Below are 12,733 nucleotides of genomic sequence, written 5' to 3'. Positions count from 1 at the left end.
TCCACCATGGCCTGCATGAAGCTATCAGACATTGCAGTCATACGTCTGCCTTCCCTAATTCCTGAACCGTGACTGGTCTCAGTTACTCCATTGCATCCACAAAACAGAAAATGAAAGCGGAGAATGCTTAAGACATCCCAGTTAGGGCAGAGTCCCTGAAAGAACCGACAAGCTGGGATGGGGCCTAAGTAGGAGGCAGTGACGACAAGGTGCTCAGTTGCAGGGCTGGGAAGGAGGAAGAAGGAGAGAGAGCAGAGGACGAACTTTTCCCTCACTTGTGATATAACTAAGCACCATGAAATAGCAACCAAGTTTATTTCCATAAGCAGGGAGTCACACAAAGATTCCCGCACAACACTCAGAGAGAGAACTCAGTGCCTTTTTTGTTTCATACATACAAACAGTATAAAACGTTTATTATGTAAGAGCCATGTTTCGTTTACAATATATTATATTGCTTCCATCCAATGAAAAGACTTCATACATTATATCCCTTATTTCGTTGTGTTTACAATATATTATATTGTTTAAATGCCACTAACACAGTGTAATTGTTTTGAGTTTTTTTCCCCCTCAAAACTAAACTGTCTAGAATAATAGTAAGGGTAAAATAATATTGTACGCACTTCAGGATAAGGGAGGACAATTGAAATATTAACTGTTTCAAATGCCCAGATATTTGACAATAAAATTTGAAATACTGTAGCTTCAATACTATTAACTGCTTTATCCAAACCCTTGTGACTTATGTATCTTTGCCAGTTTAACCCTCTAATATTCCCCACCCTAATACCACCATAAATGCATTTTAATTTTCAAATATCTGCCAACTACACACCAAAAAGACAAATTCTTAATGTGATCAACTGACGTAAGATCTGTTCCAAAGGACCGATGGAGGAAAATCTATACCACCATGCCAGACATACTTAGAAAGCCTAAGAGGAGGAGTAAATATCAGCTCAGTGATTTATAACGAAGCTAATAAAATTCAGGCCAGTATTCTAAAGTGTAATGAGCATCATTTGAACGTTCAACACATGAAAGGTTAACGAAGGCTACGAACTTAGTGTAACTTGAACTGTTTCAGCTGGCGGAGTTCACCAGATGTAATTGGATTCAGGTGGATCCCGCGGCTCCTCGGCCTTTTTAAGGGGAGGCGTGTGCTGCTCCTGCCTGGCGCCTGCTGGCCTCGGGGCATGCATGAGGCTGGCTCCATACCCTGCAAAATTATTCACAGCTTAGAAGAAAAGAAACTCCAAAAGCAGGCTCTTTAGATTCTTCGTTAACCATGCAAATGAAACCATTTTCCTCTTTTAACCCTAAGTGAGACCATAGTGACCGCACAGGACTTCCTGAACAAGGGCAAGTGACAGGTTCCAGTCTCTGGTCACTAAAAACCCATTAGATCTTCTTTCCATTGAACCTGCTACTCACTGTAGATTTGAGCTATGTGGAAACTCTCTCTGTGTCTCTGTCTCTCTGTGTGCATGTGTCTCTCTCTGTCTCTCTGTGTGTATGTGTCTCTCTCTATCTCTCTCTGTCTCTCTGTGTATATGTGTCTCTTTCTGTCTCTCTGTGTGTATTGTCTCTCTCTGTCTCTGTGTCTCTGTCTCTGTGTATATGTGTCTCTTTCTGTCTCTCTGTTTCTGTCTCTCTGTGTGTATGCATCTCTCTGTCTCTCTGTTTCTGTCTCTCTGTGTGTATGTGTCTCTCTGTCTCTCTGTGTGTATATGTCTCTCTCTCTGTCTCTGTTTCTCTGTGTGTATGTGTCTCTCTCTGTCTCTCTGTCTGTGTGTGTATGATTCTCTCTCTGTCTCTCTGTCTCTCTGTCTCTCTGTGTGTGTCTCTCTGTCTCTGTCTCTCTGTGTGTGTCTCTGTCTCTTTGTATGTATGTGTCTCTCTGTTTCTGTTAGTCTCTGTCTGTCTATCACAAATGTGTTTTAATTTTGCAAATATCTGCCAACTACACACTGAAAAGACAAATTCTTAACATGATCAACTGTCATGAAGATCTGTCTCCCTCTTTGTCTCTCTGTCTATCTCTCTCTCTTTGGACAGTCTCTTGTATCCCAGGTTGACATTCCTCTACCTCATGAGAGCTGTGAATGACAGGTGTGCAGCACCAGGTCAGGACTCAAACCCAGTGCTATGTGCATGCCAGGATCGCTCTCTACCAAGTGAGCTTTGCATAGTCCTACTGTAAGATGGCTGAATCGCTGGCTTACACCAAGGTCTCCCATGATCCTGCTGAGAATTCGGTGATGGATTCTTCTCAATCCACGCCCAAACCAGCCTCACTTCTGTTAAAGCAGTTCAACATAACAGCTTCATACAGACTCAATGTGAAGTTATCCCACTCACACAATACAGGCGTTTTACTGGAATAGGACCTTGCTCTGAATGGTAGAGCGGAGCTGATTTGAACTGACCACTAGCAGTAGGATTTGTGACTTTTGCTCCCTCTGGTCATTTGTCCATTTCCAACCCTGTTTTTGAAACTTGAGCTTTCCTTCTTTCTGTTGTAACCTTCTGGAGGTACTGTGGGCACTGGCTCATTTTTGCTTTCCTAAAATGCGTCCAAGACAGCAATTATATCTTAAAAAAATCTGTCTCTGTCTTCCGGTGCATCAGAGTCAATCAAATTCAACATTCATATGTTCCTTGTGGTTTTTAAATGCAAGCATGCTGTTAAACAGCTATTGAGAACAGAGTGTTTCTTTGAACTGTCAGTATGTAGACTACTAGCTCTCGGGATGGTCAAAACATGAGCTAACAATGTGCCGCTTGACTTGCCACCCATGAAGCCCAACCTCCCTGCTGGGGTGGGAGAGCTGAAGCTGAGAATTGGTCTGTCTCCAGGACCCTCCTCCCCTCCACAATGCCTGGGTGCCCAGGACCTCCCAATGTGCCACCCCACTGGGAATTTGTTCTTTACCAGAACTCTGTGACTCAAAGCTTCCCTGTCACCTCCCTCTAGTCAAAATAAACCCCAGTCTTTCAGCTCGATTCTCTGGGTTGATGCACAAAAGAGCTGGGTGGCCGCTCCCGAACAGGTTTGCGACCGAAGTGCCAGGCACCTTCTTGAATGTAATGCCTTGCTCTGAATGAGACCCTGATGGCAGGCGAACCAGTGTGGTCTCCACTGGAGTGTTTCTCAAGGCTCTGCAACAGGAAGGCTCCTGACGAGTTTTTATTTTTGGATGGGCCCAACTCACTGGGCATGCTCCCTGGATTGTATGCACTTCTCCCTGAAAGCTGATCTAGAAAAATATTTGATGTGTCTGTGATTTATTCAAATTCGTATCTTGTTAATTTGGAAATGGAATGGGATTAAGATAATTGGTTATTGAAGTGTGACATGACTCAAGCCTCCTTTTCCTTCAAGTGAGGTAGGCCGCGGGCCGTGCACAGGGGGCTGTCCTAGGTGACAGAGGGACGAAAACCCTGCCGTTTTGCTCACGTGTTGATTGGCCTCCTCCCCATCCTGGACCCTGTGCTCCACAAGGCAGGCTCTCCCCCGCCCCCGTCTGCTCATGTAGTCCCGATGCCTGGGTTCCTGCTTAGCACTGAGGAAGGGCAGCAATCAATGCTGAATGGTCAGATTTACCAAGCTTCATTTCATATATAAAATTGTCCTCTGGTTTATCTACATTGCTCATGTATTTGAGACAGTCAGTAAATCTGAAAGACACAAACACATTAGACCACGTTCCCGGGAAGGGTTCCCACTGGCCTGTCCTTTCTTTCCAAAGAACTCATGTAAACATTCTGTCGGGGGCCATGAAAAGATTTGAGACATGTGTCGTGTATTATATATAAATTGATAAAACTTGATTTTTGAAGCCAGAGGTCATTAGATATTAATGTTCATCTAATATCTTCAGGGTGGACTGTAGTTTAGAGTCCAGCACACTTGCCGAGCAAGGCGCATGGGGGTGGGGTTGAGATCTCTAGCTTGACAACTAAAGAAAGGGAGGGGGAGGGAGGGAGGGAGGGAAGGAAGAAGGAAAGGAGGGAGGAAAGGAAGAAAGAAAGAAGAGAGGGAGGAAAAGAGGAAGAAAGGAAGGAAGGAAGGAAGGAAGGAAGGAAGGAAGGAAGGAAGGACAAACTTTAGCTAATCAAATTATTCCTTCAATACACTGAATTACTGAACTATCCTGCATTATTAATTTGACGTAGAGAATATGTGTGATGATGTTTTAACGGATCTGGTGGCATTTTATATGCCTTCTTCTATTCCAGAGCTTAGTTGACTTTGAAGTTGAGAGAGATGCACGGGAGCAGGGGCAGAGACTGTCGCTAATGACATAGCCACCTAGCAGGGCTGAGCTGCAGGTTATCCAAGGCCCTCTACTCACTTTTATTGCAGTGTCTTCCGTGCCAGCCTTCTCGACACTGGCATTTGTTGGGCTCGTGGCAGGTTCCGTGAGCTCCGCAGCCAGGCTCGCAGACGGCTAGAATCAGAACAGAGCAGAGCAATGCTTCCTCCAATTCCTATTCCTTTCTCTTTAGAACACAGCTACATAGCGGCTTTTCCTTTAGTTCTCTAGAATATGTTAGTTTTGGCTTCTCTCTCTCTCTCTCTCTCTCTCTCTCTCTCTCTCTCTCTCTCTCTCTCTCTGTTTTTTTGTCTTAGTCACTTTCCAGCCAAAAGTCAGCTTTAAAGTTGGGGAAAAATCCTTATGAATGATCTTTATACAAAGACCCTCAGGAAGATTTTGAAACTACTGGATGGTGGGCGATTACTCCTTTCAAGAAACCCCAATAGATAGAACAAACAAAATTAAAAATGAAAGAATTTAGCCATGTGCATAAATATTTTATATTCAGGGATCCCTACAATGCCCATGGTCTAAGAAAAGGAAGCCTCTGAACCAGTGGGGAAAGGTCAGCTCTGGTGCCCAGACGGCATGCAGCAGGCATGGACGTTATATCCACAGACACTAAATGCAGTCACCCTGCATCCATATCGCACCGCGCATGGTACTTACGCTTAGAGCAGAGATCTCCCTGGTAACCTTTGGGACACTTGCATTTGCTTTTACCAATGCATTTCCCTCCATTTCGGCAGGGCTGTGGGCATTTGCCTGCGGTAGAGAGGAAATTAGTTAAGTAAGAAGGAGCCCAGGGCTTTATTCAATAGTAATTACATCTTTCAAAGGAGTGAAAAGGCTTTGAGAGGAGAAATGCTTTGAAATGGCAGCCATTTCCATTTATCTTAGGCCTCCTCTGGCTTTTATATTGTTTTTGTTTCAGAGACAAGCTAATATGTTGACATGATGATATACATTATATTATATGTTATTTGAATTGTATTATATCCTATTATGTTATATATATATATATATATATATATATATATATATATATATAATACCCTCTTTCCCATAATGAATATGCTTCACGAAACAGAAAATTCAAGCTAGCCTGGCTCAGACATGCCTGCAGTTCCACACACACTGTTCTAGAATTTCACCCGTGACTGACTCACTATGAGAAATTTTCTACAACTTCTGGTTTTTGCAGATTACTTTTTCTGGAGGTAGGCCTGTTTGTACCCACACCTGATGACAGTCTTACTCGGGCATCGTCTTTCAGAAAGAAAGTTTGCATCTAGGTAGTTTAACCAGGGGAAGTGAACCTTGGAGATAGGAACAGGGGCCTGCATGGTGCAGCAGAGAAGGAGGGAAAAGAGAACACAGAAATGTGCTTGCAGGTCAGCCACCATGATGGGCAACTGGATCCTATTCTTCTGGTCTGCCCAAGGATTATATCAGAAGCACATGAGAGTTGACCGAAAAGAGTAGAGGGGGCATTTGTTTATGGACCTCTGATGCCCACTGTTTATTGTTCTTCGGAGAGGATTCATTACATCCCTGGTGGAATGGCAGCATGTAATGCATAGGGACTCAGAGATGCCCCTGGTGGAAGGAACGTGGATGGAACAGATCAGATGGGAGCACAGGTTGCTATAGCAATGGGTGGGGTGAGGGGCTGGTCCCCGGAACCACAGCTATCCATTCTATGGACTGTCCGAGAGCCTGAGGAAGCATCGTTCTCCCTGATACCTCCACTTATGTTATGAAATGAATCACCCCCGATGTTTACACAGAGCTTTGAATCCTAGGATTTTAGAACTGGAACAGGACCAGAGATGTAAGAACTACGCAACAGTATTCTCCTTTCTCACACTACAAATGTTTATTTTCCTTGACAATCAAGAATTTCTCATTTGAAGGATGACTTCTTAGAAGTGATGATAAGGGGTTGTTAACCCAAGCTGAAGCCACATCCTGCCAAGCGCCAAGCCCAAAGACAGCCAGCATCCACTAGACCTCAGTTTGAGTTTTTGTTCTTGTTCTTTTATTTTGAAATCATTACCATTAACAAACTCACCTTTCACTTACTAAATCTTTTTTTATGGCCTAAGAAAGTTTGAGACGAAGCAAACTAGAATGCCCTTTACTAACAAGCACTGTTTAACAAAAGAATTGAATTTCATGTGAATATTGTTTTGCCACAAACACTTCAGTTTTTACTTTTCACTTCTCTGAAAGAACTCTATTTGTTTATAACTGGACAAAGCCACTTAGCAACAAAGACAATATACTCACAACAAGGTTGGGAGGTTAAAGGCTCTGTAATAGACAAGAATTCAGCTTTTTCCCCTTTAGAGCTCACCCTCCCTCATTCTTGAGACAGTGACTCATGTGACCTGACTGGCTTCTAGTTCAATTCACTATGTCATTAAGGATGTCCTTGACTTCTTTCTGATCTTCTTACCCCCATTTTCCTGGTGCTGGGTCATAAGTATACACCATTATAGACAGTTTTACTCAGTACTAGGGACCAAACACAGGGTTTGTGCACTTTGGACAAGTACTCTTGTCCCAACTAAGCTACATTCTCAGTTCCAAGCATCACCTTTCATTCACAGTCTCAAAGATCACCTTCTTATTGACCACCAAAAGTCCCAAAGAGTCCTATTTTCTGAAGAACACCATTTATATGAAAGACTTTAACTCCAAACTTCCAACAGAGCATTGAGGTGATATCTCGTCTGTACAAATGAAGTTTGTCTGAAGATCAGAGGGTGGAGCTAGCCACAAGCTAACCATAGCAGTCTGGAGGTCTATACAGATAGACAGGAAGTGATATGGCTGGGCAGAGAGAGGAAGTAATAAGGCGGAAGGAAACAGGAACTCAGTCTCTTTTCTGCTGGGAAGTGGAGAGGTGAGGTGGCTGTGGTTTTGCTCCTTTGTCTCTCTGATCTCTCGGAATTTCCCCCAATATTTGATGCTGGGCTTTTATTATTAAGACCTATTAGAACTCGTGCTACAGAGCATGTGACCCCGGCCGGCACAGCCACAAAACTGGATCAAGGCGGCTCCGATGTGATCATTACTCAGCCAGAAGCAATCCGTTGCTCTTCTGTGTCAACAAGTTGGTGAGCTCTGTGCTCCATGGGAGCGGGGGGGGGGGGGGGGGGGGGGGGGGGGGGCGTAAAGCTGGTGATCTGAAGCAAGGCAGGCTGACTGGCAGAGCCCTCCCCTGACTCTACTGTCTGACTGTGTTCTTGGTAAGAGGGAAACGAAGACTCTTAGGCTCATCTGAGCCAGGAGGGAGGTTAGGAAGGTTTCCCCGGGTTCTCAGTGCCAGGAACGTGACTGCAGGGAGCTGTTAGGACAGAGCTGGTTCAAAGACTAAGCATCAGCTATCACCATCTGATTATTTAGTATTCAGAACACGCCAAGCATCTTACTACTGACCCCTTTTGCCTGAAAATACTTTGCAGCCACATTATATTGGTTGGAAATAGGTCTACCAAAACCTCAAGGAGTGTTGGCTAAGGGAGATTTCACTGAGTTTTATTAGTATTTTAGTACAACCCATGGAGGAGTCCTTGTAAGAACAACACCAGACCAATGTGGAGACCTCAGACATCCTCCACTTGTGAGACTGCGGGATAACTTAATGTTGTAATTCTACTTCACAGACAACGAGAGGAAAGAGATGTACCAGGTGTGGGCCTTGGAACGTTGAGCGGTTTTTTGATTATTTTCTGCAGAGAACTTTTATAACAAGGGCCTGTTATTTTTAAACTTATTTATCATAGGATATAAGTAATTTGTGTGACCTTTTTAAACTGAAGTTCTATTAAAGATTCTTAGGAAACCTGTAAGCCTTACATAGCAAGATGTATGCACAGTTGGCATCCCAGACGCCTCTCAGAACAGTCTGGCTGACCCAGTACCAGCATCTCACAAATCAGTTTCAGTGGTGTTTGAGAAGGTATCATTACTGGCGGAAGTAAGCTAGCCTGACAGATAGTAGAACACGTCTCCTTAAGAAGGAAAGGTGGGTTTTGGTGAGAGTGTAGAGAGATGGCAGTGTTGCGGGCGGATTGGAAAAGGAGAAACAATCTGAAGATAGCTCCTCCGTGAACTTGTTCCCTTGTGGTCCTAGGTAAACAGCCAAAAGAAATGCAAACTTGGCAAGATGGCCCAGCAGGGACATGCACCTGCCACCAATCCAGAAGACCCAAGTTCAATCCCCAGGTGGAAGGAGAAAGCCAGCTCTCCAAGAGTTGTCCTCTGATCTCCACACACATGTTGTGGGACCCCCCCTCCCACACACAGAGAATTACAAATACAAACCTGTCTGCATGGAGACATGCACACAAATACAACCATGTTGTTTATATAACCCCCATGTGGGAACAACTCAGATCTTCCCCAGCTGGTAGATGAACTGACAAGTGGCGTCTATCCACACAGCTGGACGTCACTCTGCCACAGAAAGGAGCAATGCACTGGCATATTCTGCGCCAGGTGCAGTCCTTGAAAGCAGTGACCTTTCATGAAAGAGGCAACAGGGATGCTATATTTTATATGACCCTATTTCTAGGAGGTGTTTAGAGTAACCAAGCTAGGGAGCTAGAAAGTGACTTGCTAGTTTTCAGACCCTGGGATTACGAGGGGACTTGGGAGACTTTTCTAATAAACATAAGTATAAGCACATATTTAGGATGGTCATAAATTGCTCTGAAATCAGACTGAGGTGATGGCAGAATCTGCAGGATGGTACACGTTAAAAAGCTGCATCTTATGGTATGTGAACTATACATTCACTAAAAAATAAGTTCAACTCTGCCTTTAATTTGTACACTCAGAGGAACTTCAACCACAGACCTGTTGCTGTATTGTTTTGTTTTGTTCTAGTAATGTTCCATTTCATTGAAACAGGAAGTTTTCTTTTAAAGGAATTTGAATAAAACTTGTCAGATCTATGATGAGTTTTCAAAACCCTACATTTTTTTGTCCAGTTAGAACTTTTAAAAAAAAAAGACAGAAGCGAAGGGAAGGTGGAGGCAGGAGAGGAGAGAAGAAAGAAAGGGAGGGAGACAGCGAGCCTGCGCCGGAGGAAGGCTCATGAACACACAGTCATGAAAAGGCACCCTTACGTGAAATGAGGCCACAAACAAAGACTCGTAAACAAAGCATGCCACGTCTGGGGCTGAGCTTCGGGAAAAAATTGAGGGGAGTTAGCTCAAGATGTCTTTATCAGGAAAGAGTAATTAATAAGAACAGAAACCACATCCTGGCAATTAATTACATGTTCGATGGAAACTTCAGAGCGATTTCATTTGAACTCTATAAAAACGGTTACTTCATCTACTACTCATTAAAGTACAAAAACCCACAAATAAATTAGAGGTTGAAAGTTAAAATAGAAACATAGCATTATTCAATTTGGAATCTACCTCAGCTTTGGAAACAGTGGCCGCACCAAACACAGTGCTTTAGAGGCAGTGAAGCTGGGAAGGACTGCCCTCAACACACATCCAAGGGGCAGAAGGGGACCCCTCAGCAGGCACGCCTGACGGCTGCCTTCCTGCCTGGACGTGGGCCTTCATGCTAGCTGTCCTCTGGGTCATAGTGCGGCTTGGACTGAATTGGTTCATGTCTGAGTTTCAAAGAGAGACCTGAGCACTGGCCAGTTGGTAGGTGGTAGAGCCAGTGGGTGGCAGAGCCGAGACCGTTGCTCAGCTTTTGTACTGAAGCATGACAGACAACACAGTGTGGGCGGAATGAGTGTCGGTTTTAAGGTTCACAGCTCCACCTTTTTTTTTTTTTTTAAATCTGAGCACTCAAGAAACACTGCTATTGAAGACATTTTGAGCACCCCATAAGGTTCCTTTTGACCCCCAATAGAAACTCCAGTTTTTACCACTTCATCCGTTAGTTTTGCCTCTTGAACTTGAAAATTGTGGACTCATTCCCCCCCCCCCCCCGCATGTCCGCCTCCTTTTGTATAATGTGTCCCTGGGAGTCGCTTAGGAGGCTGGGCTATTGTTTTAATCGCTGTGCAGTGTTCACTTCTCCTTCTTTCCCACTCTCTTAGATGAGTCAGTCTGTTCTAGGATGATAATGAAAACCCTCCGCGCTTGTGGGTTTGTCTTGAGCCTCTGGGACAAGCGCCACGTTTCTTAGCCTTGCTTTTAGACAAGGGAGTGCCCGAGGAATCTAGGGAAGAGACACTGGCCTATGATTTCACACAAGGTCTCCATCCTGTCTGGGCTTCAGTGGCAAAAGCAGGCACGAGACAGTTTTTCAGCAACCCCCCCACCAGGCCATCGAGACGCCGAGATCTGTACTTACTCATCTCGCAGTGCTCCCCCTGGAGTCCTGGAGGGCAAATGCATTTTCCTGGGTAGAAGCAGGTCCCCCCATTAAGGCAAGTAGTCGAGCAGTTGACTGTTAGAATGGATGACAGGGTGCTTCGTTAGACAGGCAGGCACGCCTAGCAAGAACTTCACTTCAAGTGAACGATATTTCTCCAGCATGTGTCTAACACGTTCTCAGCTACATAATAAACACACCACTTTACAGTTTGAAAAAAGTTATGACCAAACACCCCATTATTTGAAATAACCAATTCAAATTATAATTACAGTCAAATTACAAAGACTCTCAGAACATAAGAGAGAAGAGGGCATCACACAATGTATTCATTCCTAATTTTGTTAAAAGGTATAATATATAAAAAGTAGTCTTTTTAAATAAAAACTTAGTGCTAAAAAGAAGAATCTGCAAATCCAAGAAAATACCTTTCAAAAGCATCAAGTTGGAAGATAAAGGGGGAAAACTTATTTGGATTAGATAAAGGGGAGAGAGTGTCAAAGTGTCAAGGCCCAAAGAGGAGGAGGCAACCCTCAGAAGAACGGAGCTTCGTTTGAACGAATGGGATTTAGAGAGAGAGAGAGACTGTCATGGGACTTGGAGGGAGTCTTGACTAATTGCATGCAGAGAGACAGGCTGAAAACCCTGTGAGGCCCTAAGGAAGAGGCTGAGCCATGATGGAGCCCGGGAGGTGAAGCAGGATGATGGACATGGTGAAAATCCAATCAAGGAGCTGTGACGCATCCTAAGCCCCTCCCTCTTGGTGTCCGTTTCTTGAATTTCATTGATCTTTGGAGGATAGAGAAATGGGAATAGGAGGAAACTGAAAAGTGGACGGCTTCGCTCACTCGGTAAAGAAGATTAAAATAGGAGCTTGGGCTGGGGGTAAAGTGTATGCTTGTAGTCCCGGAATCCAGGGGAGTAGAGGCTGGGTGGTCGGGTTTGTTTCTGGCTACATAGTGCGTTAGAAGCTGGCCTGGCGTATGTGGCTATTTGGAACTTTGCCTCAAAAAAGCTGAAAACTAAAGATTAGTGCTTAGAATTTTTTTCTTTTAAATTTCGTTCATATGTCCTGGTTTTGTACTGGTGACTTGTAAAACAGATAAATAAAGGCTTCCGGTGTGAACGTGTCTGTGCTTTGTGGAAGTCAGTTCGGTTAAGACGTTCTGCGGACACGGGGCTTCTTAAATGTGTTAGGGAGCATCCCAAATGACAAACCCTTCCCAGCTGCAGGTAACTGTGCACTTAGCATCCTGATGTCGGAATGAACAGAGTCCCCTTCTGGTACGGATTTAGAGTTTAGGAAATCCAGTACTATCGGCCCTCTCTTCACCACGTGGCAGTAGTGTTGTTGGGGTTTTATGAGTGAGTCCTGTCTCCCCACTTGTCCACGTCTTCTCAGAATGAGAGAGCGAGAGAAGGTTAGGATCAATGTTTGCCTGCCCTCCCCGCCCCCTGCTGAAGAAAGGGCAGTGGGCTAGACAACACACTGCAAATAGAACTACTAAATCTGGCTATATAATCTGACTGCCCTCCTCCTACGCCCTTCTTCTCCAGTTAACAGACAGCTATGCAGACCCTGCTCGTCCTTAACACACGATTCTGTCTCAGACACCAGAATGAGGAATTACAAGCACAGATACCTCTCCTGTCCTGCCTAGCTCTATGTCAGCTCGACACAGGCTAGAGTCATAGGAGAGAAAAGACCCCCTAAGATCCAGCTGTAGGGCATTTTCTTAATTAGCGATTGATGAGGGAGGGCCCAGTTCATTGTTGGGGGGGTCATCCCTGGGCTGGTAGTCCTCAGTGCTGTAAGAAAGCAAGCTGAGGAAGCCACGATGAGCAAGCCAGTAAGCAGCTCTCATCCGTGGCCTCTGCCTCAACTCCTGCCTCCGGGTCCCTTCCCTGCTTGAGTTCCTGTCCTGACTTCCTCCCATGGTACAAAAGTGGGAGCCGGTTTGCTTTGGGCCGTGTGTCTCATCACGGCAATTCTCAATAATTTGTCCGTATTCTCAGTATGTTCAATGGCTTCTGTCATCTTGGCCAAG

The 12,733-nt window shown here is 44.6% G+C and overlaps 1 protein-coding gene and 1 long non-coding RNA gene across 2 annotated transcripts in view; one reads left to right on the top strand and one right to left on the bottom strand.

Annotated features, from left to right (window-relative positions):
* Positions 1 to 375: 375 nt before the first annotated feature.
* Wif1 (Wnt inhibitory factor 1) overlaps positions 376 to 12,733 on the bottom strand; it is a 63,530-nt gene continuing 51,172 nt past the window's right edge. The window contains exons 7-10 of the mRNA XM_048418573.3: positions 10,665 to 10,760; positions 4,995 to 5,090; positions 4,362 to 4,457; positions 376 to 1,222 (exon numbers count right to left, since the gene is read on the bottom strand). Of these exons, the coding sequence (XP_048274530.2) occupies positions 1,101 to 1,222; positions 4,362 to 4,457; positions 4,995 to 5,090; positions 10,665 to 10,760 (410 nt within the window). The 3' untranslated portion in view covers positions 376 to 1,100. The remainder of the gene's footprint in view (positions 1,223 to 4,361; positions 4,458 to 4,994; positions 5,091 to 10,664; positions 10,761 to 12,733) is intronic.
* On the top strand, positions 7,084 to 9,292 carry LOC148117720 (uncharacterized). The gene is made up of 2 exons (XR_015736716.1): positions 7,084 to 7,450; positions 8,470 to 9,292. It is a non-coding gene; the product is annotated as an uncharacterized LOC148117720 (long non-coding RNA).

Source organism: Myodes glareolus, chromosome 26, assembly GCF_982192425.1.
Source record: "Myodes glareolus chromosome 26, mMyoGla1.1, whole genome shotgun sequence".
Lineage (NCBI taxonomy): Eukaryota > Metazoa > Chordata > Mammalia > Rodentia > Cricetidae > Myodes > Myodes glareolus.
This window is presented reverse-complemented; position numbering and strand designations above follow the sequence as displayed.